Source organism: Lissotriton helveticus, chromosome 1_1 (genome assembly GCF_964261635.1).
Source record: "Lissotriton helveticus chromosome 1_1, aLisHel1.1, whole genome shotgun sequence".
Lineage (NCBI taxonomy): Eukaryota > Metazoa > Chordata > Amphibia > Caudata > Salamandridae > Lissotriton > Lissotriton helveticus.
In genome coordinates this window covers 883,487,213-883,512,463 of record NC_136057.1, presented here as the reverse complement: position 1 = coordinate 883,512,463, position 25,251 = coordinate 883,487,213, and the positions used below count along the sequence as shown (strand labels likewise).

The 25,251-nt window shown below is 44.8% G+C and overlaps 1 protein-coding gene across 8 annotated transcripts in view; it reads right to left on the bottom strand.

The window, feature by feature from the left end:
* The window catches only part of USP15 (ubiquitin specific peptidase 15), an 814,317-nt gene that overhangs the window by 624,100 nt on the left and 164,966 nt on the right, over positions 1-25,251 (bottom strand). For 6 of the 8 annotated variants that reach the window (XM_078675586.1, XM_078675595.1, XM_078675610.1 and 3 more), the window contains exon 4: positions 7,935-8,061. The exons of the other annotated variants lie outside the window; for them this stretch is intronic. In XM_078675586.1, the coding sequence (XP_078531712.1) occupies positions 7,935-8,061 (127 nt within the window). The remainder of the gene's footprint in view (positions 1-7,934; positions 8,062-25,251) is intronic. 8 annotated transcript variants of the gene reach the window in all.

Sequence of the window (25,251 nt, the reverse complement as noted above, 5' to 3'; positions counted from 1 at the left end):
CCTCGATGCCGGTCAGAGTGCTGCGCTGATATTGCTTGATCTCAGCGCAGCCTTTGATACGGTTTCTCATAACATCTTGTTAACCCGTCTAGAGACAATAGGGATAACCGGCCTTGCCCTGGAGTGGTTCCGCTGATTTCTGAAGGACAGATCCTTCCGGGTATCAGCTCCCCCGTTTCTCTCCCAGCCCCACTCCATCGGCCAGGGAGTGCCCCAGGGCTCTGCACTTAGTCCATCCCTTTTTAATCTCTATGTGCAGCCACTTGCGGCAGTGGCTAAGGAGTGGGACCTAACGCTGGTGTCATACGCAGATGACACGCAGCTGGTCATCACCCTCACCGGAGGCCATTCGATCTCGGCCTCGAGATTTAGGGATGGCCTGGCTGCAGTAGCCCAGTGGATGACGGACAACTGCCTGCAGATTAATGCAGGCAAGACGGAGGTGCTGCTCCTCGGGAGGAATACCAGCTATTGGAATGAGCACTGGTGGCCCTCTTCGCTGGGCGCCATCCCGCAACCCAAATCCTTGGTCAAGAATCTGGGTGTCTGGATGGACTCCTCACTCAACTTCCAGACCCACACGAAAAAAGTGGCTGCTACTTGTGTGGGACTGCTGAGGAGCCTTAACCCGATACTCGTTTTTTTTAATCCAAAAATCCGTCAGCTTATTGTTCAGTCCATCATCCTTTCACGACTGGACTATGCCAGCGTTCTACTTTTAGGCGCCAATAAAGCGGAGATAGCTCGATTTCAACGCATACAGAACTCAGCGGCCAGAGCCCTGGTGGGTCTCCCTCGCAGGTGCTCAGCCAGAGCTACCATTCGGAAATTACATTGGCTGCCCATTGAAGCTCGGATTCAATTCAAAACCCTGACTTTGGCCTTCAAGATTCTCAAATCAGGATGCCCAGAACTCCTGCGCCCGCTCTTAACACATTATGCGCCACAGCGCAACCTACGCTCTTCTGGCCAGCACCTAGTGACGGTACCCCGCACCAGGCTCTGCCGTACTGGTGGCCGATCCTTTAGGGTCCTAGGAGCTAAGCTCTGGAACTCCTTGCCGTTAAACATCCGTTCCCTGTATAATCTATCTACCTTCCGGAAGGCTATCAAGACCCATCTGTTCCCCCCCTCCTAGACTTCCCTCCCCCTCCCTTAGGATAGCTTCTGTGGTTACTCAGCGCCGGGACGCCTCGTTGCTGGGGCAGCTGTTTGCGCTTAACCAAATAGATAACATAACATAACATAACATAGTGAGCACTTGACAGTCTGTTTGGACATAAACAGGAATTGTATCTGACCATGTATACTGGAACAAAACCGTTGTTTTTGAGCAATTGTGGATTTTAAAGAAAATTTGGAGACAAACCGAAGGTTGTTATTGGGATTAATTTCACTTGTGGTAAGATACCACACTAATTTGAAGAAATATTTGATGATATAATGATCTGGGTATATTCGTGACCACTTCTAGATTGGAGTACTTTGACTACTGCCCTGGCGAAGCCCTGTTCAGGGTGAAACACGTTGGCTGCACTTTGGCTGCATCATTACATCGCCTTATATTGTGTGTGGTCCAAGTATCCATTAAAGGATCAGATAGAACATCACTGAAGAGTCCGGATTGATTTGCTTGTCTTGCATTTGTGCATTTTGAAACGCTTATGTTGCCTCTGTGCTTTTTGTGGAATACAAGAGTGCTCGAGTATGCAGTGATCACGCTTGTACAGGGGAAAATCTAAAGCAAACTCAAATGCATACCCATTTGACCATTATTTCGGTGTAGATGTGATGAGCTTAATAATTGTAGACTGATGACGGACAGAATGATGGTAAAAGCTTTCCTTTCTCCTCATAGGTCAGATTAACCAGTGATTGCTCTACAAAGGCAAGAAGTTTTCACGCTATTATTCTTTTCCCTTCTAGCCATCTCAGACCTCCAGACTAGTGAATTGGCTTATAGGGCAGACCATGAGATACTTAGGTTTGGGACTTTGGCCTGATGAATGCCCTGGACCAATTCTGGCCATAAATAAGAGGCAGAAACATTTTGACACTTCACTAAGGGTCCACATTGAACAGATTCTTATAGTGCATTTGCTTTTATTGATGTGATAAGGAGGAATTAGTAAAGAAATTAACACCTAATCAATCACTATGCATTTTAATCTTTCTTCAAGGTCCCACTTATCATACCAGTTAGGATGTATTCCTCATGACACTCTTACAGGAGCTCCATGGGGAGCCCACCATGGTAACCTTCAGAAAGGCCAAACCATAAAGCAGGCCACAGGCATGGGTGATGGCCTTCATACTTTTAAGGAAAAACTTTAGCCTTTCAAATTTATACTGAGCAGCCGCGCGGATGCAATGAGGATTCCTCTTTTATACTTAAATACCTGGTACTTTGTTGGGTTTAATGCTTCTAAAATAGAAATCACCACTGAATTAGTGCAATTGCCAATAGATTAGAGGGAAAAACTCAAGTACATGACTAATAGCAGATCAAAGAATGCTATTTACTTAATTATTAGTTCAAGTAGAAAAGACAACATTGGCAAAACGAGGATATGCTTTAGCAAAGACAAGTCACTCATTGAGACAAAGAAAATGATGACTCTTTTGTCTTGTTTAGGCAAGGGTCATAACGAGAAAGATTTCAAATGGGCCGTTATAAAAAAGATCATGAGAAAAATGAGAGGTGGGAATCTAGATTAAAACAAGCATTTGCAATGCAATAGGTCTCGCATTAGGAAAGTTTGAGCTATTGGTATTGTAAATGACAAATATTTTATTTATGTGTTGGTTTTGAAAATAGTGAAATTAATAGCTTTGTCATTTACAATGCCAATAGTTTTAACTTTCGCAAATGTGACACCTTTAGGATTTTTTCATGCAATATGTGTTGTATTTACGTGACTTAGATGTATTGATATTACAAATAACAAAGTTACCTTCTTCTACAAAGTCCAGTTGTTCAGGGGTGTCGCCGTGCACTGCCCTGCCTTCATGTTCAGAGTCATATTTAAAGCTTTCTTCTTCATGCACGGGTTCCACAGAGGACATTGTAAAATGCAAGAACTGCTAGTGAAATGGAGGAGAGGCCAGGGGCCCTACATCGTGGTGCCTAATCGGAAGCCGCCCCCCTCGGGGAGAGCACCGGCACCCCGGGACCTCGCGTACCCCACGGAGCGGACGCTGCTGTGCCTGGAAGCAGTTATACCATACCAAGATGCAATCAGGATTAAAAGCACTTTTCTCCTCTCGAGATAAGTGACAGATGACAGCTAAGCATGATTCCATTTAAGCGATCCCATCTCTCTAATTTTTAAAGAGTTCACAGCATATTTTGAAAAGCATATCTGCACAACTACAACTGCATGCGCAGAGTACACATACAAAAATCACAAAAGGTGAAAAATGCGTAAAAGCTGGGGCAGGAGGTTTGCCGTGCTATGCATTTAAAAACGGAAGTAGTTACTAATTCTGAAATGTTTTTTTTTTTTAAATAGACACCACACAGTGGGTACTGTTCAACCTGAGTGTTGATAAAATGCTGGTCTTGTTTTGAGCAGACATGACCCGCGTTTTTCCCGGGGCAGGTTTGTATCGCTGCTGCTGCCCACGCGTGCCTGCTTCCGCCTGTCTGTTCCCATCACTTGTTCTTTACAAAGACTGCTGAGATATGCCTGTTGGCCATGTTTGTCACGAGCTCATGTGAAACAGGAACTATACGTACGTTGTCGGTGTTCTCTTTCTGGTATAAGAAAGAAAATAAGCTGCGCTTTCACGTGGCCATATCGGCGCTACATGCGCCCTGTTCGCCGTTTGAATTCCTAAGGCACGCACCCGTGCCAAACAATTTCCTATGGAATGTGCCAAACTCACAAACAGCCGCTTTACACATCAGCCCCGGAGCCCTTCAAGCATGCCGAAGCCACAGAAAGGTGAAACCCCGCAAAATTCACACGTCTACAAGTTACAGGGGGGAGGTGCCGTCAAGGCGTGCATGGCAGCGTGGATGTGCCAGGCACTGCACAGATGTAGGCTAACCCCAAGGGTAGCGCCTGAAATACCCTCAGACAGCAGAGCACGCCCAGGAAGGCCGGCGGAAGTAGGAAAGCAAGCACGAGTTAAATGTCAGGCACCCGTGGCCCAGACAGGGCAACCAAAAACACTGCAGCACTGCACACAAATCCCACCAACAAATGGGGCTTTGGAGCCAGAATTAAAAACAACAATCTGTGTCTTGCAACATTAATGTATAATTGTTGCATTCGCCGTTTGCAGAGGCTTTGAGCAACTAGGGTTTCAAATAACGGAGCAAAGCAGAGCAAATGTGTAACAAATCACCAATTTTGCACATTAAATACAAGTTGTGCTATCCAAAGAGCACGTTTTTTTAAAGTTTTCGTCACAAACCTTCCACAAATCTTTTCCATCTATCACCCCTCCTCCCCTACACACTCTCTCTTCACATTTCTGCTTAAAGGTACAAGACAGGAGCTTAGCGCCTCCTTACCCAGATAGCGTTGCATGTCTAGGAGGAGCTGCGGCGGTCCACCGTTGAGCTGGAAGAAAAGCGAGCCCAGGCAGAAGAGCAGTAGGGTTCCCATGTAGAAGCCATAACCCGGAGCGAGAACTGCAGGCACGCCGTGGAGAGCCAGCCCTTCCTGGCTGCCCCGTGCTGCTGGTGCCGCTGCTGGTGGTGGTGGTGGTGCGGGGCATGTTCCTTGTGGTTACTGCTGCTGCCTCCGCCGCTTTTACTGCTCGAGTTGCTGCTCTTCATTATATCTCGTCCTGGCACAGACCGGCAGGAAGAGGGCATCGATCCGCCTGCGAAAGCACAGAGCCCCCGTCCTGCTCATTGGAAAAGTTGGGCAGGCTGGTTCTTAGGAGACTTTCGTGCCCATGGTCCGCGCGCCAGGGCTCTCGGCTCGCCCCTGCAGCCTCTCACCCACAGGCTGGGCGGAAGTCAGGCAGCCCTCCTCGAGACAGAGGCGGGGCCTGACCAGAAGCAAGAAGTCGAGTGCGACCGGAGCTTCCCAGGAGGCAGGCTGCAATGGCTGGCGCAAGGCTCCGGAGCAGAGAGAGAAGAGCCCTGCGTGCAGCCGGCGTCCGCCCGGGAAGCCAAGGAGCGGAGTGCCAGTGTCTCTGTGCCCATTAACGCCGGAGGGAGCAGCCCCGGAGCGGGACCTGGCTGGGCACGTGGTCTCCCCGGAAGAGTCCTGCGGAGGCGAAGTCCCGGTGAGTGGGGCTCCGTGCTTGCGTTTCTGGGGACAGGAGGTACTCGGGGCATGTTGAGGGCTGCGGGGGCCATGGTATTTGGAGTCCCCAGTGTGGGACTCCAACGATAGTGCCGGCATCGCTCCAGAGCCCACGAGGCTCCCCAGGGGCACTGGCTCGAAAGCGAAACTGACGACGCACACACAGCAAGTAGCTAGGAGCGCACTCCCGCGGTGAAAACTGGAAACGAAAAGCGCGTGGCACATTGCTGTCCACATTCCCAAATACGGGCAACATTAGTTGTCTTGCTGACAGCTTTCAATGCTTTCGCATTGAAAGCTAGGTCAGCTCGACCTAAAAACACTCTTGAGGACAGTTCTAGACCTTTAAAAGTAATACATACAGACAGGGTCTGAATTAACATCTTAGTTGGCGTCATTATTTAACCACTCCTCAGATAAAGTTAACCTTCCTTTAGCGACCCTTTATTCCATCTCTTTGTCTACATTTTTTTTTAACATAGTCACCAGGGTTAGTAGTTATATGTGTTTACAACTTTACATCAGCTGAAACTGTGGCAATTACAGATCTGACGAGTTCTGAATTTTATCAGCATCTAGATTAAGCTCCCCTCCAAAAATGGGAATTTAATTTCCCTCTTTACTAGAAATTTAAACGTTTTTCAGTGATACCCATTATAGTGTTCAAAAGATCAGAGTTGAGTTGAAGATGAAGACTCTTGCTGGTAGGGAGGGAAGTTCCACATAATAAAACATTAGGAAATTATTCATACGAGGCAGTTGCAAATGTTGTTAAGAGTTTGTGATTGCCCAATGAGGATAGGGATTGTTGACACTTTCCAAGGCGGCACCTACATTTTTCTCTCCGTACGGGAAGGCAAGATGGCCACATTAAACCTGTGGGAGCATAAACAGCCATTAAATCACACCAATGTTTCTATTCAAGGGATGGTATAACCATGTAATGGTAAGCAATGTAAAATTTTGACTGACAATACTGTTAGGAGTATAGTGCCAATTTACGGCTTTGAAGTTAAGTGCATTTCCCTAAATGGAACTTTGAATAGAGAGAAAGGGAAACTGCTTTTCTGAAAAGCCATTGCATGGACTTAGAGTCATACTATAATGACAGAAGACATGAACCAACTAGTGATGGATCCAACTTCTACTACTTGAATTAAGAAACAATCATGAAACCTACTGGCGGTCATAAATAAAGAAGGTTATGATTTCTGTATTAACTGCATGGGTTACTGTATTTCTACTAATGAATGAGTTTCAGTACAAAAAATGGCAACATTTATGGGGAAAACAAGAGGAATAACTTTAATGGAAGCAAAGTAAGGTGTTTGTAAGCATCTGCCTTTTGAACGTTTTATTGGTTTAATGACTAGGGGCCTGTGACTCCTTTTTTGATGAAGGTTTTTTTATGCATAACTTTTTTGTTGCTTTCAATTAAACAAAGCAATACTGGTGGGGAATTCCTTGAAGTATATTACGTTTGTATATCCTGGTTGTATTATGAATGTGTTCTTCTATGTTGCTATATTAATGCATATTAGTATCTTCAATTGTAGATGTGCGCTTATTGATTTTCAGAAAATGTACTCTTCTGTGTAAAATATTATTTTACAAAAGACGACTGTCCCTAGGAGGGTGATTGTAACCCAACTACCTATCTGCATCAGTGTTTTAATGTGTAGTGATTTACTTTTTAAGACTCCAGAATGTTTTTCTTGTAATGTTGCATATGTACATGTTGCCATTTGACATAACAGAAACGAATATGTTTATTAGACTGATAGGTGTCTGAAGGCAGTATGGCTGTTGGAAGGCAAAGTTAATTATTTGGGCCGCTGTATACCATTTTAGATATTGTGATCACTGAGGAATATTACCGTTTTTTAACTTGACATTGAGTTGTTGTGACACCAATAACAATGTAATAAAACTTACCTTAAAGGAATAAAATGGCAAAACATTATTTGACAGGGGTTTGCTGATTTTTGTTCTGTTTACTGATACCTCATCATCGGACTACAGAATTGTGTTTCCCTTTTAATATTTTGGTGTTGCTGAGCTTGTAAATGCACTTTGGTGGACACTCTGCACTCACCACAAAACGTCCTGATAAACGTACTCTGGCTCTTAATCTGAGCACTCTCTTGTGAGGCATGATCGAAGGAATGAAGTGATCAGAGGATTACAACCCTTAACACATCATTTCCAGTTACTGTCATTGAGGTCACCGTGTTCTTATGTGAGCTGGAGTTAAAGAAATTGGAATTTATTCCACAGAAAGATTACATAGATGTAGGAATGTGTACATTAAAGAAATATCACGCTTGAGTGCCCCTATAAAATACCTTGGATCATCAAACCACTTTTCTCGAACAAAGAACTTTGGAAACACTAACAAGTGGTGGACTGTGTATATTTCGACTTTGACTTTTGCTTCATAAAGAAGCAAATGGATCTAATACGACACAGGTGAACAATATGAAATACGCACTCATCTAATAACCTTTAATTTCCCAGAAAGCTGCCATTAATGGTCAAATTATTTTAACTGTGTCACACATAAATTAATAAGCTGGAAAACAATTCCCACCTTTACCAAAGCAGATTTTGTTTATAAGAATGACAGTGATTTATGAACACACACGAAAAACAACACATAAGTCATACCTATTGTATCAGCTTTGCTAAATCTTCGTGTAACCAAGTTGTTCATATTTCCATTGTCACAGAGCTTTAATTCTGTTAGATACACTTCTACTTTGCAGTGCTTCACAAACATACCCTGTTCAACCACCTGAAAACATAGCAAAAATTAAGTGTAAACAGTAAAACTATAGATTAGCTCTCCATGATGCACCAGAAATTTGCAAGTGAGTGTTTTCAAACGATTGTTGGAACATTTCTATCAGAAAGAGTTCAATTTGATGAATCGTATGCTTTTAGGAAAGTTTGTATCCTCCTGTTCGTTTCTACAATTCCAAGGCATTTTTTGGCTCAGTGAAGAGGTCAATCGAAATAAAATTGATGACGAAATATACCCATCACCATCCAACCACGGTGCAAGAATACAGCTATTTGGCCAACCCTCCTCACAAGTATTATATATGGAGGAAGAAGATGGTGACTTGGAGAGATGACTAGAGCGAAACAGCAGTGGTTTCGATGAACGAGAGTGAGACAAGGGTCAGTTGGTGGTGGGATAATCGCAACTTGAGGAAAGACAGAAGCAACCTGGGGAGAAATGGTTGTGAAAGTTAACACGGTTTGTATTTTGATGTGGACAGATGGAGTACAATGCTGTGGTGAAAGTAGAGTGATACTTGTTGTTAAGGGCAATTTGCGGTAGTCAAAGGGTGATGTAGGGTAGGTTCACTGAGGAATAATAATGGTCCATGGAATGATATATTGCACTATGGTGGCTTTGAGTGCCCTGATACAGATGTGTTGACAGATGAGATCTGGCATATGTATGACATCGTGGAATGATGTGATGTTGAAGTGGGGAAAAAATGGCAATTCAGATGGGGGCAATCAATGTGCTCCTTTACTGATGTATCACTGTAGAATTTCTACCCACAGAATAATGCCAGTGAGTAATTCAATAGTATTTCCTCCTCATAATGGAAAAGAAAGACCACTGAAGGTGGGGGAATCAAGTTCTCCAGTCCTAAAAAATTTATACATCTCAAGAATTCCAATTCAAGGTTCAAATACTCCCAAATACAATTAAGCAACAGAAGGCATCCTTTATCTCTTCATCACTAGTGTGGGTTTATATTTTGGTCTGCCTGCTTCATTTTTGTATACCCTAATGTAAGTGTCCTAAATTGACAAATAAATAACTCTCATTGCACAAATTAATCCTGGCATGAATTGAATGCACTTTATTGTGGGAGGTGAAATTTATAGTGTTTTGCAGCTTATGTCTTTGCACACTTTATTGATTCAAATGCTACTTTTTATCAAATGCTGCGCACATTTCAAGCAGTTTTAAAATGTTTGCACTGAACACAAAGAAGCAGGCTAAAATTACACCAACCTTAAAGCCCTAAAATCGGCAGAGGCATTCGAGAAATCAGCAAAGTTATTTCTTCCATATGCAGCTATGTCCCACAAAGAAATTTATCAAAGCTTGAGCATTGGAGGAAGGCCTTCCAAGAGTCAGTTTGAACACAGGAGGGTCTCGGGCGTCTTTGCTTCCATTAATGTTAGAAATGAAAGAAGAATGCAGAGACTCGAAAATAAAAGGAGGAAAAGACAAAGAAGCGGAAATCTGGAAGTTCTAAGAAAACCATGATTTTCATTTGCATTGTGTTAACAGACCAACAACTAGCAACTTAACGCCTCTTTGCAGTAGTAGTCAGAGAGGAGAGGCTCTCTTAGGGATAGATTAAGAATAAAATATTGGCATTCAAGTTGAATTGTTCTTACTGATTAAATATGTTGCCTCAAAGGGAGAAGAGAGAGGATGGGGGCAACTAAAACCTAGAGAAATTGCGGTGTTCATTAAAAGACAAAATACTGAAATATAAATGCTCTTGAAACTGGTTGTGGGAGAAAAAGCTACTCAAACAGAATTATCCCAAACTCCAAAATTGGTAGAAAATCAACAAAACGTTTGTAAATCATTCATTTCGAGACATCCACATAGAACAATTGGCACCAAACAGAAGCCATGCAGCAGGTCATTGTGGTCCTGGTACAGGCACATATTTGGTTGCAAGCACTAGAAATAAGACATCAAGGAAAGTAATTTCAACCTGGAAATATAAGGGGCATTCTACAGCTAAAAACTCAGAGAGTGGTGTGGCTCACTGGTTAGAGGCGGCAGACCTGTAAGCAGAGAACGGCCCGGGACCATGGTTCAATTCCCGACGCGGCAGGGTCTTGGACCAGGGTCAACGGACTCGATAATTCTCGCCTCAGTGCCTACTCTAACCAGGGAACTCACTCGGTAACTCTGGGCATTAAGCTTGCCTCATCTCTACAACGGCCCCCCACAGACGCCGGGGATGCCTGGTTTCACCCTGGAGATACCCAGAAAGGGACCATCTCACAGGGAAAACCAGGACGGGTTCCCCAGCGGTCTACAGCGCCAGGACACTCGGGTAGAGTAACAGTGCGCTTTACAAAAATCCCACATTTACATTTACTGATAAAGGATATAGCACAAGATGAAAGGAAAAACATTAGATTCAGTGTTGCCAATTCTGAAGAAAGGAGCAACATGAGGCACAGAGAATGAGTGTCATGGCTCAAGGAATGAATGACCTGCATCTTTTACACATCAAAGAAATTATTTATATCACAAGAAGGTATATCCCTGGACAATACATCCATAGTTCGGGGGAAAACATGGCGGCCGCAGGCTAGTGCGGTGCGCACGTCTCTCCTATCCGCACCTACTCTGCAGCGCTTGCCCTCACAGTTAGCCGGCATACTTCGCATACCTCGCTGATCACGGCTGGGGTAGTGAAGAAGGTATATCCCTGAATAGGATATTGAAAAACACGTGATTGACTGTATTATAAATGATGATGCTTGACAGTAATCCCCAGAAGCAGACAAGAGTGCCCATGCCATGCCAGTTTTTGTATCTGTACTCATGAGAGAGTGAGCGCTGCAGACTGTGTGATTGGTGCTGCATTTGCCGCTGCAAGCGTTTCTATCATTAGCTACTAGGGAACTGGGAGCTGGACTGGGTGTGCAATCTGTGGAGGTGCTTAGCGTACAGACATGCAGCAGAACATTGGCAGCATGAAAGGGTTGAAGTCCAGGGGACTTATGAATGGCTTCAGTCCAGCCAGCGTTGTCTAGAACGCCTGGTGAATCAATGAGACTATAGGAGGCTATCAGATTAGCCCAGGGGGGTCTGGAGATGGGAAATTCCACTAGTGCTCTCTTTCCAGCTAGCGGGAACTGCCACTGGCAGGGGGAGGGGCTGAACCGGAACAGAACTTGATCCTGGCACTAGGAGAAGTCACCAGTAGAGTAGTCAAGAACTAGGATGCGGTGCTGCCTGAACCACGTTGCAAGTCGTCTATAGGCTGTCTGCCTACCCAACCCACCTGACCAGAGTACTTAAGTGGGAAGAAAGTGAGAGGTGTCGAGGGAAGTGAGTGTCTATCAAGTGTGTAATCTGACACAAGGTGATGAGGGTGATGAAGGAGGGCATTTTTCCCCAGCAGTGGAAGAATGCTGTAGTAAAACCTCTGCTAAAGAAGCCCTCTCTGGACCCTGGGGTATTAAAAAACTTTCGCCCCATCTCACTGCTCCCGGCTCCCGCGAAGATGTTAGAAGCCCATCTTAATAAACATCTGGCTGCATTTGTGGAGAGCTCGGGTTGTTTGGATCTTTCCCAGCATGGATTCAGGAGGGAACATAGCACCGAGTCTGCCCTCACCATAGTGCTTGACAACATCCGCACTAGGGTTGATGAGGGACAGACCTCCCTCCTGATCCTTCTTGATCTCACGGCTGCCTTCGACACCCTATCCCCCTCGGTGTTAACATCTCGACTGAGGGAGATTGGGGTTCGCGGGTCGGCCCTGGGACTCCTTTCCTCTTTTCTCGACCATAGAGAGCAAAGGGTGATGCTGGGATCGTTTCTATCTCCATCCCTGTCTGTGCAATGTGGGGTCCCTCAAGGGTCAGCGCTTAGTCCTACCCTTTTTAATATCTATGTGACCCCCCTTGCCAGACTTATTAGATCTTTTGGGATGGAGGTAGTTTCCTATGCGGACGACACCCAGATCCTAGTCTCTCTCTCCCAGTCAGTCACGTCGACTGCAGCCAATTTTAGATCTTGTATGGAGGCAGTCGGCCAGTGGATGATCCACAATTCACTGAAACTGAATTTGGGAGAAGACGGAGGTGATGGTATTTGGAGGAAAGGAAAAGATCTGGTCTGATGAGTGGTGGCCGAACTTGCTGGGCGTCTGCCCCGATCCTACCTCCTCAGCAAAAAATCTGGGGGTTATGATTGACCCCAACCTTAGCATGTGCCAACAGGTCAACAGGACTATATCGACCTGTTGGGGGACTATCCACATCCTAAGGAAAATCAGGCACTATCTGTCACTCCAGGCAAGAAAGCAGCTTGCCGTCGCACTTCTGGCCTCCCGTCTGGACTATTGCAATGCGCTGTATGCAGGACTGATTAAGAGTCAGCTACAGCGCCTGCAGGTGGTCCAGAACGCGGCTGCGAGACTTGTTCTCGACTTACCCAAACGTGCCTCTGCCACTGAAGCCCGGAAGCAGCTCCACTGGCTCCCCGTTGGGGATCGTATCCTTTTTAAATCCATGTGTATGGTGTACAAGGCCTTAGCCAAAACCAGCCCTACAGGCATTGGATCGATCCTTTCTCAGTACAACCCTGGCAGGAATCTCCGTTCCACACAGAAGCTTCTTCTTTCTGTGCCGCGTGTTAGGAAAACAAGATGGGGAGGCAAGGCCTTTTCTAATCTGGCCCCCAAATGGTGGAATGCTCTCCCTTTGGAAGTAAGGTCCCGCCCCACTCTACAAGCTTTTAGATCTGCTCTGAAGACCCACCTTTTCACACGTGCATACCTGTAGTGGTGCTCTGCAAACTTTCTGATCTGTTTTGATAGGCGCCTTGACACCTTCGGGTTTAGTTTGCGCAATACAAATTGCAAATAAAAAAATAAATAAATAAGGTTGCTGGCTCCAGGCTTGAATAGGCAGGCATTAATCATTGTTATAAAAAGGTCAGAAAGAACAGTAACCTCCAACCCATAGTCTGCAAATCTGTAGAATCATTTTTTCTTGCTTTGACGTATTTCCTACTCCTGAGAGTATCATGGCACCATAGAATTAAGGAACCACTATATTAACATTTTTGTTTTTGGAGGGCACTCTTGAAACAGAATGTCAAAAGGGCTGCTTTTCAAATGAAATAACAAGACAAACTTGTGATCTAAATGTGGGTTAAAGCTAGGCCAGAAGCAAGTGCATAATTTTTCATAGAAAAGTAGAACTGGGCATTTATCCTAAAACCTACGTATTACACCATTAGTCACTTATAGAGGACAACAGGGGAGGCATCCAGAAAATAAATTAACAGTGGTGAAAATGATTGAGGGCGAACCAGCAACAACTAAATCATTTTTTGTATCTACCACTTCAGTGAAGACGATCATGGTGCTTACTCCATATGCTAATAAGGAACCTCAAACAGATGATTTTTGAGCTTGAGTTCACTTTAAGGAAGATATGATTATCAGAACATCACTGTCCCTAGAAGCCTACATCTCACGCACAGATGAGACGCTTAGTCAATGAAGGAGGCAGTGGTGTGGAAGGTCTGGCATCTACAAGACAATAAATCATTAAAACTACTGTAGAGCTAGGAAACACCAGCTTGAAAATCGCACATCCTTTGTTAAGGATATGGATGACTACCCTTACCCTGTTCTACTAGCCATTTGTGCAATGTCTGAACCCCTTAAAGTTATTTCAGAAACATTGATTGCTCAAGGAGGTGTGTCATGTGCCTGGGAAGATGGTTGCATTGCTCTAGTGCTCCACTCCTGAACCCTGGATTTCAGTGTCCTGCTGCTCCTAAATATAATTTTCATCACATGGTAATCAATTGAAAGCTACTGTTGCGACTACTAGCAAAATCGAAAAAGGTAATCTTACTGCAATTTAGACCAAGTTGACTCCATGAGGTTATTCCAACAAATACAGAACCCATCATTATGTGCAACTGAATTCCAGAATCTCTTGGAGCGACTGGGCAGCTCAGTGTTCTAACTGCCTTATACCCAGTGTTTTTGGAATCCAGGACTCCAGGAAATCCACACAGTATGTCAAGCTGTCTTCCTCTCCTTCCATTAGACCAAAAATATATAGGTTCCCACTTCAGTTGTGCTCCTCTGAATTGGTGATTTTTCTTTGAATAATTAACATTTACACTCTTGCATTCACTCACAGATCCTGTCAAGCACTCATTCACCAACTCACAGTCCCACTCACATAACTGTGAGCAAGAAAGGGCTCAGAGAATTCCATCAATTAAATCAAACTGTTACTTACCTTTAGTAATGTTCGTTCCGGTGGATACTCTAACCGCAGACTCCCCGTCAACCAGATAATATCAAGAGAATTTTCAAAGCAGAGTTCCCAAGGACTGAAAGATGGACCCATGTGGCTCCATGATGACTCCCTACTAACCCAGAAATGACAGAGCGGAGCCGAACATAAGCAGCACCTCCAAGTGTTGAAGTCAGTTTCTTATATTCTGCCTCTTTATCCTCAGACTTACAAACAAATAGCAGGTGACGGTAAGCCAAAACCTAACTCTGAATCTATTATGATGCCTTCAGCAGTCCACACCAAAGAATGGGAAGATGGGAAGGGTGGGGGGCAGTGAAGAACACGAGGTTAGACAGAGTATCTAATAGAAAGAGTGTTACCAAAGGTAAGTAACTGGTTCTTCTGATAGGATACTTCTAAGAACAGATTCCTTACCTTAAGAATAGATACAATATTCCCCCAACGATATAACAGTGGAAGATTGACCTAGACTGGTGTCAGAATGTGGAGCAAGTAATGTATAAAGGGAGAAGATGCCCGCAGAAGTGGGAAAAAGTTTGGGGAATGTGGAAATCCTACAGGGGAACTGGAGGACTCAGTGTGGAATTTAAAGATGTATGATGACCAAGGCAAGACTTTGCTAGAATGTAGAAATCAGACACTCAAAATGTAAACTGTCATGTAGTTTCTAAGATGCTCTTCTTTTAGAGCTCCATATGTTACAGAATTTAAGGAACAAATATATACGCAGTCATGTATTGAGCATAATGATGCAAATGATAAATAAAAGGAGCTTAAAAAAATAATAGATACAATAGCTGCACCTAGCAAAGATAGAGAATCTGGGAAATGGACGCAGACCAGGTGGTCTGGCAGGCAAAATAACCTCCCATTAGTCCTGTCAAGCTAGTAGTGTTTTGTGAACATATGTACTGATACCCATGACCCAGCTTGGCAACTGTCGAGAAATGGCTTCATCCTCACCAATGATGTTGCAAGAACTGTAGCCCTGGTGGAATGAGCAGCACCTCAGGGGTTTGCACCTTAGCCAGCAAATAACACATCTTGAAGCACACGAATATCCTTCTTATTAGGTCCTTTTCCTTTCTTTAGTACAAAGAAAACTAAAAACAAATTGGTTATCTGTAGGAAAATGCCCTTTTTGAATGGTGCCCCCCCCTTTTTTTTTTTGCTCCAGATGCTGATGGTTATGACTTGGATAGGGCACTGGAGTCTCTTCTAAAACAGTTATGTTCGACTTGGTAATCCCAAATTGGAAAAGACTTTACCCCCTCATAAGTCCCTAGTATATGGAACCAGGGGTACCCAGGGCATAGGCGTTAAAGGGGTCCCCAGAGTTGCCATTGCAGACAGTAGGAGCACTGCAAACTGCTCGAACATGACTGTGCCCTCACAATTGTGGCACAGTCCTGACCTATATGTCAGGTACCCCTAAGGTAGGCCTATTCAGCCCAGGAGGCAGGATTCAGTGTATTAAAGGTGAGGACATACATGTGCTAGCCTATATGTCCCTATAGTGCTATTCCCCATTGAAAACTACTATAGGTGTTAGCGGTCCATAGGATAACATGGACGGCCACCTGGGCATTCTCGAGTTTGGCAGCTCCATTATGGTACCGCCGAAATATGTCATGTTTGGTATCAAACAATGTGCCTTCTGACCTCTGACACAAATCTCGCGTCCTTGGTGACGAGGCATGCACCCAGATGGCACTTAGAGGTTGCCCACCTGGTTGCCTCAGCTTCTCTGCACTCTGGCCGACCAGCCCGTGCTTTCCAGCGCATGATGCCACCAAGACAGGATTCTGACCTCCTGCCAGGCAGTGTGATCACTCCCAGGAGTCAGGAACTAAGGCTTGAGCAGGATGGTGGCCACACCTTCCTCCACCCAAGCAGGCTTGTGAAGTGGCACATCACAGTGGTGAGCTTCAAAGGCTTCACCGCGTCCTATATGCATCAGGGCTGACTCCAGGTGGAGGAAACAACCTTATCCCTGCCCCAGATACATATGCATAGCCTGGTCTGTACACCACAATCTGATTTCTGCCATCCTTAGGAATGGTATAATAGAGGGTTCGGAGTAGAAAAGGTGACGTAACAACTTCACTCCCGATGTGGTCACTTCTGCGGGGGACTAGCTGCAGGGACAAGATGCCCATTAGCTACTAGTGTGCAATCCCCTACCTTCCCTAAATCCAAGGTTTAAGGAACCTCCTAACACGAGAACCTCAGATCCGAACAACTAGGAAGGACCAAGAGAAGACCTGTATCACTGACAACAGTGCCCACAGCACCGAAGAAAAAGAGACTTTGTCCCTGTGGCAAGAGACTTAGAAATAAGTGAACGAGCCTCGTCCTTAGCTAAAACCCGGCACTAGTAGCACTAGGTGGACCAGTGCACTGTGGGAGTTGTAGTCTCGCCTGCCAAAGTTTCAGGCTGCTCCCTCCCTCCAAATGACCCTGTGAAGTTCCAGTGCCTTTTCGCTATGCTGACCACTGCCAAGGCTTATTGGTCACCAATTCGGCCACTAACCCCCACACTCGACACTGCATCTATAGGGAACACTGTGCAACCTTCATCTGATGTCAGAAGCTGTGTATACATTGTATTTTTGCATTTTGCTTCTTTATGGATGGTGGTAGCAGTAAAACCAACATTCATGTGGCTCCCTTTCGGCACCACGAATAGCCAGAACAACTCTGCATCCTGACTCCATGGGCTAGGTAAAATTGGTCTGACTATTGTAGCCTGGTCCAGGGGCTCTCCATGACCGTAACCCTGTAAGGGTTCCACCTAACCCGACCTTCAAGTGACCGATTGTTTTCCCAATGTTATATTTTTCATGCATTATTTTGCACTGATTTATTATTGCTTCGAAAATCCATCACTTCGGTTTTACGTATGCTATTCTGTTTGTTATGGTGTCTAAATTAAGATTCAAATATACTTTGTTTTTATGAATTGGCTTTGGATTTATATTGTCCATGTTGGTACTCTGAAATGCTGAACACATTTTCCTCTAATAACGCCTGAGTGCTCTTTGCTACTCTACCAAGACTGAGCTAAGGATTTATTAGTGTGAATCCAAGGACCATCTTTGGTTTATTGTGATAGTATTACATGGTGAGGTCTAACCCCCACACCACATACCATTTCACTTTCCACATCTTTTGTGCAGGGCCTTGCTGGGCGAACGATAACAAATACAACAAAACCTACAAGAGTTTTGTCTGCTGAGGTTGTGTATGACAAGCACCACAAGTGGCAACAAACATCTTTCAGGGTCCAGCACAGAAGAAGTTTGTTTAAAGGTGTAGATCTGCAAGGACTACTGCAACTGCATACTCTCCTGGCCCAATCTGGGGCTAGTAAAATGGCTTGGACCCAGTCTGTCCTCACTTTCCTCAGAATTAAGCTAAAGAGGGAGTGTGAGGAACAAGTACAGGAGGCCTGTGTCCCATTGCAGCCTTTATGGGATTCCCAGGGACGTTCCGGGTGGAAAATCCAATGAGCTGTAGTTTTTGTAAAGAGTATTCTTGCCAGTGAAAAACACATCTTGACTGGGCATGCCCCACTGATCAAAGATGTCCCTTGCCACCTGGGGGTGGAGATGCTGCTCATGATCCGCCAGTCAACGTCTTCTCAGTTTTACTGCTCTGGCATTCAGAGTCCCTGATAGATGTTTGAGGTATCAGAAAGATGTTCTGCTACTCCAACCACCTCCACATAGGGCCTGCTGCCACAGGGTCCAGCACCCCACTCGACCCTGCTGGTTGCAGTACCACATGACAGTCATTTTGTCCAGAAGGACCTGCACCAGCCTCCCTTGCTAGATAGCAGGTAAGCTTTTAAGGCCAGAGCTCCAAAAGGCCGATGAACAGCTTGCTGTCTGCTAGAGACCAGAGGGCTCTGATGTCCACCGCTCCCACATGACACCCTGCCCCCAACAACCCAGTAGTAATGAATTGTTCACTGTCAAGTCTGGGTGGGGAAGTAGAGTGGCCTGTCACAGGTCATGTTGGTGCTTGTCAGCCAACAGAGAAGATTCTTTGCAGTATTATGCAAGATTTGGATGAAGTCATACAGGAGCCCAGATGCTGGGCTACTGAAACACCAAGTGTTCCACTGCAGGGCATCAGGCTTTCGGAACGAGAAGGATGCATGAGGTCAGCAGTCCAAAAAGACTAAGAGCCACCATTGCAAAAGGAACCAGGATTGAGCCCGAAACACCAGGATCATATTAGGATTGTCTTAGACTCACTGTGGCAAAATAAAGGTCTTTAAGGTCACCAGGACAACTCTAATAAAGGGAATGTTCTGCATCAGGCACAAGTGTGACTTAAGCTCACTAAAGAACATCAACGATGTCAGTTACGGCCATTCTCCGACGATGCTCAAAGCCTGACTGTGCCACGCCCACCGTGAGTACAAATAATTGAGCTAGGGAACCGCATGTCACACAGATCTTAAAAGGATGGCAGCGACTACTGCCATCATTTTTGTCAACACCTGAGGGACTGAGGTAAGGCTGAAGGCAGCACTACAAACTAGAAGTGTTCTGAAACTACCGTGTCCAGCGGATAATGCCTGTGGAAATACAGGACAGGTATATGAAAATAAGCATAATGCAGGTCCAGGGACAACATACAATCTCCTGGATCCAGAGCAGAAAGAATCTCAGATAGGGAAAGCATCTTGAATTTTTAATTCTGCAGAAAAGCATTTAGTGGATGGAGGTCCAGTAAATGCCAGAGGCCTCCATCCTTCCTCAAGATGAGAAAGTAGCGTGAATACCCCTCTGTCCTCTATCCAAAGCCTGCATCCACTGAATGGCATCCATGTCCAACAGAAGACTAACTTCTTGCAGCAAGATTGTGGAATGGTCCGCTGGCAGCCGCTCTGAATGGGAGGGGAGAAAGGCTAGGGAAGAGCTTTAAGGCAAGGTGTAGCCCCTTTCAATTATTTTCACGACCCATCTGTCTGATGTGATGGATTTCTAACGGGGCTCGTAAACTTTCTGTATTACTGTTGGAACTGTTTGGCAGGAGACAAGAGTCCTTAAATCGCTTGCGAGACAAATCAATCTTTTTACCCAAATAATCTAAAGCCATCAAAGGGCATGTCCTTAAGGAAGGGCTGGGCATTCCCTAAAAACGTGGTTGATTACATCCAGGAATGCCTTTTAAGCAATAAACAGGTAACAATATCTCTTTGCACACAGTCCGTGGTGTCCAAACAAGCAAGCAAGACATACTTCACTGTGTACTGGCCATCATGCATCTTTTTAGCCAGGGAGCCCCAATGTCTTCCGGGATGGCCAGCAAGATCTCGCTGGCTATGTTCTATAAAGCATAGGTGGGCTTGCCCCCAAGGTATACAGCATTCAAGGATCATGAGGCTGAACTAGCACAGAGAACACTATTACCGAAGGCATCAATAGGTTTAGCCTGTCTGCCTTTAGGGTTGGTCACAAAGGCATTAGGAGTGACTTTACTTGTAGATTCTTGTACCACTAGACTTTCAGGGGTAGCACACCATGTCAGAAAATTGGAACCTACGGAATCCAGCATATGTCACCTGACAACATAAGACTGACCGGAAGGCTTGATCACGGCATGGTTCAAGTAGCCATAAGGGTGTCCGTAGGAGGCTTGTTGAATGGTAAATGTGGCTCAGAACAAGTTAGACAAGGTTTTAGGATCTCAATTAACACGTTTATCTTGGTTTCAACAGTAGGCACCTCTACATTATGTACTTCTGATGCCCTTTGCACATCTAATGCGAAAGAGGCACTTTTCTCCATTGGTCACAAATTCACTGGTTATGCCTTCGAAATCTCATAGTGCAACTTAAGTCGAAGTAAGCTGACACCGCTTCATCAGTGTCAGAGACCAATGGTTGAATCAGGGCATAGGCCAGCACCTCAGAGTCTGTGTTGTCATGAACATGAACGCTGGAGTACAAGTATTACACAGAATTGGGATAAACCAGGGAACAGGTCCCATAAGGCCAGTTGGTTTCTCTTGCTTAAGTCCAAGTGGAGCTCCTCGTGTTGTGTGTGGCCGGAAGGCATGCCAGAGGGGGCTGGAAGCATCTGAAAGACCTACAGAATGGCCTCCTTGTAGACAGCAATCTGCTGCTGGGTTTACAATGGCCATAGGGGTTTGAAAGGACCAACTGCAGGACTAGATTGGAGTCAGGAGATAGTTATAAAGTATGATTGTTCGAGTGATGCACTGGCGTCATTGTTTAATTTAGAGTAGCAGGATGGCTCTGAATACCACCTTGCCTTCTTGTGCTTATGGTGCACCTTAAACTTATCGAAAGCCTTCGAGGGGGAACAGGGCTGTGCGAGAGACTGTCTTGTTGAACTGGATTGTGAACAGTGTGAGCTATGTTTTGACCACAAACTCATCATGTAGAGCTTCATCTCTGATTCTGGATCACCTTTGAGTGGCACATGAGTGAGTCATGCCCAGAGCCCAAGCATCAAAGACACTCACAGTGCAGGTACATGACCGAGACAGATATTTATTCCAGCAGCCACTACATAGCTTGAATTCTGTTGTTTTCAGGTAGACATTGTCCTAGCACACATTTCAACATACTTAAGAAGTCACTGAAAAAATAACAAATTTGGGAGCTCTTGATCCACAATAAACATTGAGGGGAAAAAAGGAACAGACATAGGCATACAGGGACGGCGCAGATATGCAGCATAACTCCGTCACTTCAAGGGAGGTCTTCACGGAGTCACACAGCGCCACCCGTCAACATTTGTGAGTATTGCTGAAGAATTCAGTGGATAAAATTTGGCATCTGAAGATATTCTAAAGGTGAGGAATCTAAAGTTAGATGTATCCATCAGAATAAACTTTTTATAGGTTAATGTTATTATCCCAGAAATATTCAGAGACAGAGGAACACAGACATAGCCAAGGACTTCAATGTTTCTTAACTGTGCATCCTTATAATTGGGTTTTTTAAAAGTTTTATTTAGTCGTTTCACTTACTCTCCTTCCCTTGCTGGTCCCCGGTCCGCCACGGCAAGTGCCGGTTGAGCGGAGGGACCAAAAGCAATTTGCCTGCATTACCTGATCGGAAATTCACTCTTGCCCTGCCCCTTTCGGCCATTTAAACCCTAACAGGGAGCAGACGCGCGCGGCGGCGCGCCGAAGGCAAGCCCGTCTGCACCCGTCCGCGCCAGATCGTCGCCTTGAGCCTTTACCTCTGCTCATTTTCTGTTTCTGCTTGGTAAGTCTATCTACACCATGTTGTGCTATTCAAGTAAGGCACTGAGAGCTTTAAACCCACTCTATCTGCAGGCCCTTGCACATTCCCCACAAAAAGACCTCTCCTTGTCTAATCAGCAACCATTTCCCCCAACTGCAGAAAAGCATGACCACGGAACGATGTTAACGCCAAGACATTCGTTTCAGACGTTATTAGTACCCCTACTGTAATTAATGCTCTTTACCTCAATGCTAGGTCTGTGCCCAAGCATGCATTAGAACTTTGGAGTCTCATGGATGCCAAGTTGCCAGACATTTGTTTCGTCACGGAGACATGGCTTCAGAGCCTGGCCTCCCCCTGATGTCACAATAGCTTTCCCGCCTCAGTATCACCTGGTTAGACAGGATAGGGAGGTCGGGAGAGGAGGTGGCATCGCAATTGCCTACAAAGTCCCTTGTGTGATTAATGTTTTAGAATCCCACACCACTGCTACATTAGAGATTCTGGTATTTAGACTGAAAACTCCAGATACTGAAACATGGGGAGGAGCTCTGGTCTATAGACCCCCTGGTCCTAGAACCACCTTTGTTAACCAGTTGCTAGAGACCATCGCACCTCATGTTCTTGCAGTTGACAACTTTCTATTAATTGGGGACTTTAATTTCCATGGAGATTTAGAGTCAGATCCTGACACCTGCCATTTAACCCAAACAATGAACACACTCGGGTTAACACAGAGGACAAAGGGTCCTACGCACCTAGCAGGTCATACACTAGATTTAATATTTACAAATTCAACCAAAGTAACCACCGAACCCCCAGTACCTCTACTATGGACTGACCATTATCTATTGAGGTTTGGTATGGCCATGAACCTCAATAGGAAATTAGACCCTAAGAGTGATACTTTAATTCGGCCAGGGCGTAAACTTACCCCGGAAGTGTTCGATTCGCACTTTAAGCCCTCGTTGATCTCTTCTTTGGAGAACGTGGAACAAGCCACAATTATGCTAGAATCAGCCATTGTGGTTGCGTTGAACAAAGTTGTCCCACTGTTCAAAGTAAGAGCAAAGCCTCTACGTGGTTCACGGATGCATTAAAAATTGATAAGCAATTAAGTAGTGCAGCTGAACGAAAGTGGAGAATCAGAAAAACTGAGGAAAATCGAAAGTCATATAAGAATCTTCATTGTAACTATATAACAAATATTAAATCAGCAAAAAAAACTACCTCACTCATAGAATAAATAATGCCGTCCAATCAAGCAACAAACTCTATAAAATACTAAAATAATTTTCAGCGCCCCGTGTGGAACAGTCCTCCTTTCTTCCCTCCCAAAAGTGGGTAGATTCCATCGCTTCTTTCTTTGACAATAAAATTAAAACCATCTACTGCTCTTTTCCTCCCGATGACCAAGATTCTCATGACTCAATCAGTGACCTACCTGTGTTGGCCCCTACCTCTGAAGCGAGAAATGTCCCCGTGCTCATGGAATTTGATTCCATAACCACTACCGAAGTATTAGAAGGCTTGACTAAAATCAAATCCGGCTCTCCTGTTGACCCTTTTCCCCCTCGAGCCTGTACCAAGCTTATGCCTTTAATTACTAATGCCTTGACCTTTATTTTGAAAATGTCCCTAGAACAAGCCAAGGTTCCTTTGAAATGGAAACAAGCTTATATTAAACCCATTCTAAAAAACACATCAGCGGATCCCAACTTGTCATCTAATTATCGCCCAATCTCCCTCCTGCCTTATTTTGGAAAGGTGTTAGATCACCTCATTAATAAACGGCTTACTGTCCATCTTGAGAAGCACGGTCTTCTCGACCCCTCACAATCCGACTTTCGGGCTTCCCACAGTACGGAGACGGCGGTCATTGAGGTTATTGACAACATAAGGCTTACCTTAGAGAAAAAGGAGTCGGCGATCCTGGTTCTTTTGGATCTGTCGGCCGCCTTTTGACACAATCTCCCACAGCATTTTGAAATATCGGTTGTGGGAGGTGGGTGTCAGAGGTAAAACCTTTGCCTGGTTTGAGAGCTATCTGGCTGACAGGTCCACCACCGTGGTTGCAGACTCAATGACCTCCTGTAGTTACCCGGTAACTGTTGGCGTTCCTCGGGGATTGATACTCAGTCCTATGTTGTTCAACCTTTACCTCACCACTCTAGCTAGTATCATCAGAGCGCACGGTTTTCAGACCGTGTCTTACGCTGATGACACCCAACTGCTGGTTACTTGTGACTCAGAACTTGGCAGCACCCAAGTCCGCTTCAAGAAATGCATGGTTCAAATTAACAAATGGATGAGTGCAAACAAGTTACAACTTAACAGTAGTAAATCAGAAATTATCTTGCTTGGAAGGGCCGAGGAATTTTGGTCGCCCGACTGGTGGCCCTCTGAACTGGGCACCTGTCCTCTTCCAAAACCAGCCGTACGTAACTTGGGGATCACCATTGACAATTCTTTGTCTTTGAAACCCCATGTTAATCAGGTACTAGGGGTTTGTTATGGGATTCTTCGCACTCTTCGTAATATCTTTAAATGGCTACCCACGGAATCAAGGAAACCATTGGTGCAAGGGCTTGTCATTAGCCATTTAGATTACGGTAATGCTTGCTTTTAGCTTTGAATGATGATCTGTTGACTAAGCTCCAGATTCTTCAGAACACGGCGGCGAGGCTGGTCCTTGATCTCCCTCGGAGAGCTCCATCCGCCCCGAATCTCCAGACCCTCCACTGGCTTCCAATTCGTCAAAGATGTCAATTTAAAATTCTGAGTCTTGTTCATAAGTCAATGTATGGGGATGGTCCTCATTACTTGAAAAATATACTGAAATGGTACTCACCTGGTAGAACTTTAAGGTCATGCTCCAAGCCATATCTTGTTCAGCCCCGAATTCAAACATCACGTAATGGAGGTCGCGCCTTTTCGTACCTGGCTCCAGCGCCTTTTGAACAAACTACCCGAACACATCTCCTCCACAACGGATCACAAATGTTTCCACAAGAAACTTAAAACTTGGCTATTTCCTTAGTAGCCTCTAGTTGTGTACTGCTGGTTGATCTACCGTTCTTTATTTGCTGCTAGCGCCATGAGACCTCACGGTGATTTGTGCGCTATATAAGAACGTTTGACATTGACATTGAAATATGGTGTATAGGTCCTTTGTATAGTAACAGAGTTAACTTCTCATTTAAAAAACATAAAAGGAGAAGAATTCTAATTATACATATTTTTATTGATAGAAATTCTAATTATCCAGAAAGTAAAGGTATTATCGAACAACTGCATAAACTCTTTATTGATGAAAATAACTGATTGCATTGAGCCAGTAGATAGTTAGAGAAACTTCTTAGAAGATGGCACAATGGATGAAGAGATAAAAGGCATTCGGAAAAGTCATAAATTTGTCAATACAGCAAATCTAAAAGTTCAATATTTTAAAACCGTATTGGATTTATATTCATCCCTGAAAATGTGACCTCTGGGATCATAGCAAAACTCAATTGCTGGAGATATGCCAGATCTCACTCTTACCATACATGGCAAAAGTCTTAGAGAAACTAATCAACTGATGCCTTACTGACCACCTCACCAAACACCAGCTTCTCAACGCTACGCTGTCCGGATTAAGGCCCACCCACAGTACTCATAGCCACCAAAGAC